Genomic DNA, 5134 nt, shown 5'->3' on the forward strand with positions numbered 1-5134 from the left:
TTAGTTTATGTAGACTGAAGAGGGAAGCAGAGCAGGTGATGTAATCATTTTCTTTGCTGCAACTATTTATATTAATTATTTATACAGAATTATTTGCCATCAAAGCAGCTAAATTACTTTTAATAAACTTTAAAAAAAATCGTTTTTTTTGTCCAATTGCAATTTTGATCCTCCAAGACCTGTATTAGCTTAAAAGGGAATGAACACGTTTGCCATTCATTCTATCAGTCATCTGTCTAATTGATAGCTCCTATGGCTAGTCACACTCTTAACATCATGCATTTTGTAAATGGTATTGGACTGTGGCTGCGTTTTTTATAGATTTGGTTGATGTCATACAGAGTATGGGAGTTAATATCGGTATCAGTGAAGCCACTGGGACGTGTATTAAACAAATAAAATGGCAATGATTATGTCCTACCTTGTGCCTCCCATAAACAACGGAATGGGTCAGTAACACACTTAACTTTCTGCAATGGGCCTCACTTTACTGCCTAGGATCCCATCAGGTCGGCACAGCTCCTAGATGCTCAGTTTGATTAAGGAGGTAATTCCCTGTTGTTTATTAATCAGAGTGATTCGTGTCGATGCTAATTTCTGTGATATTGGAAAACTAAGTGTCAGCAGCACGAACAGAGCTCTCTGCCTCCTTCCCCGACTTTATTATAGGCAATAAAGCGCTCTGCACAGACGTGATGGGAATGCATTGCGCTGCATCAAGAGGGGGAGCAGGGGCGATGTCAGCCCTGCCTGCAACCAGCCCAGGTGTCATTATCCCTGCTCGGGTCAGGAAGGGGTTAATGCGACCCGGCCATCTAATGGGGATGATTGGATGGAGCCTCTAACACTTGCAGAAGGTTTCCTGTTTTTTCACTCTCAATTTGGGTCATTATTGGGAAAGTGAACGTGGGATCATCTCCTCAGCACTGAGGAATTGATAGCTCTTGTGGAAATTGCTTAAATGCATCTTAATTAAAGGACTTTGGTTGTCGTTCTTGTTAGACCCTTGTTAATAAATACACAATTATCATGGGGAGGGGGAGAGATGACGGTCACGTTAATTTGTTGTCAATTTGGATTCCATAATAACAGACTTGAAATCTGAGGCATATTTTACACACTTGATTGAGCACCTACAATTCTAATACATGGACGCACAGATCAATAATGATTGTCCTGATAGATTTAAATGTTTCTGTCTTTTACCCCCCCCCCCCCCCCCAAATATGTTCTATATAGTGGGTAGAATATAATTGCAAAAAATCATCAAATTTACTAAATTAAGTATCTATCTATCTATCTATCTATCTATCACAAATTCTTGCAAATACGTTTATGAGATATAACTTTTGAAGTTAAGAGCTATTTCTTTGATAATATGTTAAACACAAAAAAAATATTACTAAATAAAAAAATAGATATATTTTGCCCATTTGCAAAAATGCCATTGGTGCTCTTTCAACTGCTTATAATAACATACCTATAGTAGAATTAGTTACTTTTTTTATTGTGATATATTCAATTCATTATTCATCTGTACATTAGATTATTAATTTACACAAATGTATAAAGCCCATCTCCTGACATATTTTTCTTGCATTTTAAAATATATGTTAAATCATAATATTAAAAAAGAGCTAAACAGTTTTTTTATTTTTTAAAGTGTAAAGTTTTTTTTTTCACTTTACAAACCTGACGCAGAGTTGATGAAGCATAGAAATGTTTTATATGAATTATCATATGCATTAGAGTACGTTGATGTGCCAAATCTCTTGCTGAAGGATCCAGCGATTAAATACTCGTTTCTGTCACAGTGTTTCAAATCTGCAGAGAATTGCAGGATTTTTTTTTTTTTTAACCTAGCTCTGTGCGGTCCTGGAGATGTCTTTTATAGAACAAGCAGAGGTAACGTTGTCGTGTAATTTCCTCACGTGTTTCTTTAAGTCAAAATTCCTGCAAAATCCTTTCCCACAGGTCCCACAAGTAAAAGGCTTCTTGTCGTTGTGTGTGTGCATGTGGAAGGTGAGATTATAGATCTGGTGGAACGCCTTGTTGCAGATGGTGCACTTATATTGCTTTTCTCCACTGTGCGTTAGCTTGTGATTTTTGTAGTTCCCTAAAATGAAAATAAAGATGCAAAATAAAAAAACAAACCATGTCATTGTTTCGTATCTAACAGTACACATACATAAAATACCGTTCCCTGTAAGCGTTCATTAGGATTTCACCCACAAGTCGGTCAAAACTTGTCAAACTTATTCTTCATCAAGATAATTGAACATGCAACTGTCAAATTAAAAAATTATAAAAAGGTCAAGTTTCTGACCCGAAGAAATTGCAAAGAAAAAACTTCCTAAAAAAATGTGACATCCTATTTAGACTAATGTAGTTAATACTGGCAGTGAAATATTTGACCAAGCAGAACAAATCGGGTCTACATGTAGATCTGACTGTTAAATAAACTCTATTTTTAATATTAGAATTTGTTTTATATTTCTGCATATTTTGAGGTATCCGAAAGTTTCATAATTTACAGATAAATACAATTGGTTTAATATCTCATAAAATGTAAAATTAACCCGATTTCTACAGACATATTTCTTCAATTGATATCGATAGTCAGTTGTCAGAAACAATGCTTTGAACAATATATGGCAACTATGATACGTAGTATATCAGTGAAATGGTTACACTTCCAAACATTTGTATTTTATTACCTTTTTGGTGAAATCCTTTGCCACAGAATTCGCATACAAAAGGTTTGTACCCCGCATGGATTCTGATGTGGGTGTTTAAGGTGGAACTTCTGTTGAAAGCCTTTCCGCACTGAGTGCACTTATGCGGTTTCTCCTGAAAATAGGGATAATCATTTGTCAATATAATAAACATTATATATATATATATATATATATATATATATATATATATATATATATATATATATATATATACATATATATTATAATATATATTTATTAACATATTATATTGGTCGTTACCTGTGTGTGGATAATTTTGTGCCTGCACAGGGTACTCGCTTGCCTAAATCCCTTGCCACAAACTTTGCAGACAAACGGCCTGGCACCGGTGTGGACTGGCATATGTCTAGTCAAGTTGTAATGTGCATTGAAAACCTGGGAAGGAAAAATGTAATCAAATTAAATCAGTGTGAATTAAATTATACTTATGAATTAAATTACACATAGGAAAAATATTTAACGTCTTATGATCTTTTGTATAAAATATTACAGGACTAAATAAAATATATATCTGTATGTATCCTTTAACCTAGTGGTAGGTACTGGACAGTCAATAACACATTGGTTGTTGTGGGACTACAAGTTGCAGCAGGCCAATGCTTATGGGACATGCTGGGGCTTGTAGTACCACAGCAGCTGAGAGTTGCAGGATGAACAAAGTCTGCTACAAGCAGAATAACATTACAGTTATAGATGAGAAATCCAAGCACAATATTTTCATGAAAGCCTTGTCTAAAAAAATCTTGATCAAGTGATATGTTCAGAGCTGTAAATACAGTAAATGATTCCTGACAGTGAAGACAGGTAATGTTATTTATATCTAATTGTAAATAAAATATTGGTTGTCCTTACCTTGCCGCACACTTCACAGGTGAAGATTTTAGGTTTCCCGTCTATTGGATTGGCACCAAGTTTACTGTGGCTTTTAGGGATCCTCTCCACGGCCAGTGCTGTGTTTTCTTTCATTACCTGATCCAACTGGCCCGGTAGCCGTTCCTTGTGCGGGTACTGGGGGATGGGGAACTTGTCTGGGGACAAGCCGGAGAGTTTAGCATTTTCTAGTAAGTAGAGTTTGTGGTGCGCGCTCAGTGTAGCCTGGGACTGCGCGTTTAAAATGCTGGATGGAATTAGCTGTCCGTTTAGGATGTCAGAGGGGTTATAGGCAGAGTCCAGGTAATTGAAGTAATAGAGGGGTCCATTAGTCCCTGTCATCCCCACTGTCTGGTTGATCACCTGAGGTTTTATTACCCTGCTGCTTGGCACAACCGAGTGTCCCATATTTAAATCGCTTTTGCAGCACATTCCACAGTTGCACTTGCACAAACCAGTAGAGCCGCATATGGGGCCCCTCAAACTGTTCTTCCAAATCTCCGAATAATTCAGCAGGGTCTTGGAGTGAACGTCATAGCCCAAAGACTGTACCGGGATCATGCATGGAATTGGGGAGCAAAGGTTTAAAATTTTCTTAGCATCACTTTCTAGTCCGTGGTTCTGCTCAAAAAACGTAGGTCTGGGCTCTGAAGACTTTGCCATAATTCTTTCAATGGAGAAAGCCAGTGATTTAGGGGTGCTGGATGCCCCGGTTCTCCCTTCCAGTCGCTGGCAGGTGGGCATGATTGAAGGGCACGGAGCCGAGCTTGCCATCCTTGGGAGAAGTTACTGAGAGCAGCAGCCAACTGGAGACTCACCCGGCTCTTCTCTGCATTCCAAGGAAGCCAGAAGAGAAATCAATTTAATAAGCAACTTGCTCATGTCATGTCACCTATTTACATTCAAATGAACAAACCCCAGAACAATGACACCCAGGGGTACCAGATTAATGCTCATTAAGCAGCTCACACAAAAGTAACAGGCAAGGTAGGACTTTGTTAGTAAAACCCCAGCCAGCTTGATTATCCTCTATTCACTCTCCAAAACTGCAAATGTTATTGCAAAATCCGGACAGAGAGAAACTTACCTCTTCCAGTGCGTAGGGGAGACGCATTGAGGGGCTGCAGTGTAGAGATGCTGTCACATTTTGCATGCGAGTATCTTCAGCAGCGTGAGATCAGTGTCTTTTACATTTAGCTGACATCACATGAAGTCACAGTCACTCCAAACAGAATGACATTTAGAACCACCAGCAGCACAGTTCTGCCGTACCCCCAACACTGATTAATGGAGAGGGGTGCATTAAAACACAAAACAACACACACACACTGCACACAAAGTTTAATGAGGAGGACCGACAGCAGCACTGGAGCAGGGATTAATGGCTGTTTCATCCTTCATTGTAAGATTGATTTGCTGATATATTCCTCTTGCATTGATAAATGCTGTGACTAATGGGCAAACACGCAGAGGGACTGTAGCAAAGGATTATATTTATTTCCTGG

At 38.3% G+C, this 5134-nt stretch overlaps 1 protein-coding gene across 2 annotated transcripts; it reads right to left on the reverse strand.

The window, feature by feature from the left end:
• Positions 1-1577: 1577 nt before the first annotated feature.
• Positions 1578-4844, reverse strand: FEZF2 (FEZ family zinc finger 2). Of its 2 annotated transcripts, XM_075184123.1 has the most exons (5): positions 4717-4844; positions 3612-4458; positions 3000-3134; positions 2718-2850; positions 1578-2116 (listed from the first exon to the last, which is right to left on the reverse strand). In XM_075184123.1, the coding sequence occupies exons 2-5, from the start codon at positions 4401-4403 to the stop codon at positions 1860-1862; spliced, it is 1317 nt and encodes a 438-aa protein (XP_075040224.1). In that variant the 5' UTR covers positions 4404-4458; positions 4717-4844; the 3' UTR covers positions 1578-1859. The 2 variants fall into 2 exon arrangements, with proteins under 2 accessions (XP_075040224.1, XP_075040225.1); XM_075184124.1 differs by lacking the exon at positions 4717-4844 and having other exon boundaries at positions 3612-4652.
• Positions 4845-5134: the final 290 nt, after the last annotated feature.

The sequence above is a fragment of the Mixophyes fleayi genome, chromosome 8, assembly GCF_038048845.1.
Source record: "Mixophyes fleayi isolate aMixFle1 chromosome 8, aMixFle1.hap1, whole genome shotgun sequence".
Classification (NCBI taxonomy): Eukaryota; Metazoa; Chordata; class Amphibia; order Anura; family Limnodynastidae; genus Mixophyes; species Mixophyes fleayi.

Coding starts and splice junctions, on each gene's coding strand:
- FEZF2 (XM_075184123.1), bottom strand. CDS start 4,403: ATGGCAAGCTCGGCTCCGTGCCCTTCAATCATGCCCACCTGCCAGCGA. Junction 2,851..2,999: donor ACAAAATTATCCACACACAG/GTAACGACCAAT, acceptor CCCTATTTTCAG/GAGAAACCGCATAAGTGCAC. Junction 2,117..2,717: donor CAAAGGATTTCACCAAAAAG/GTAATAAAATAC, acceptor TTTTCATTTTAG/GGAACTACAAAAATCACAAG.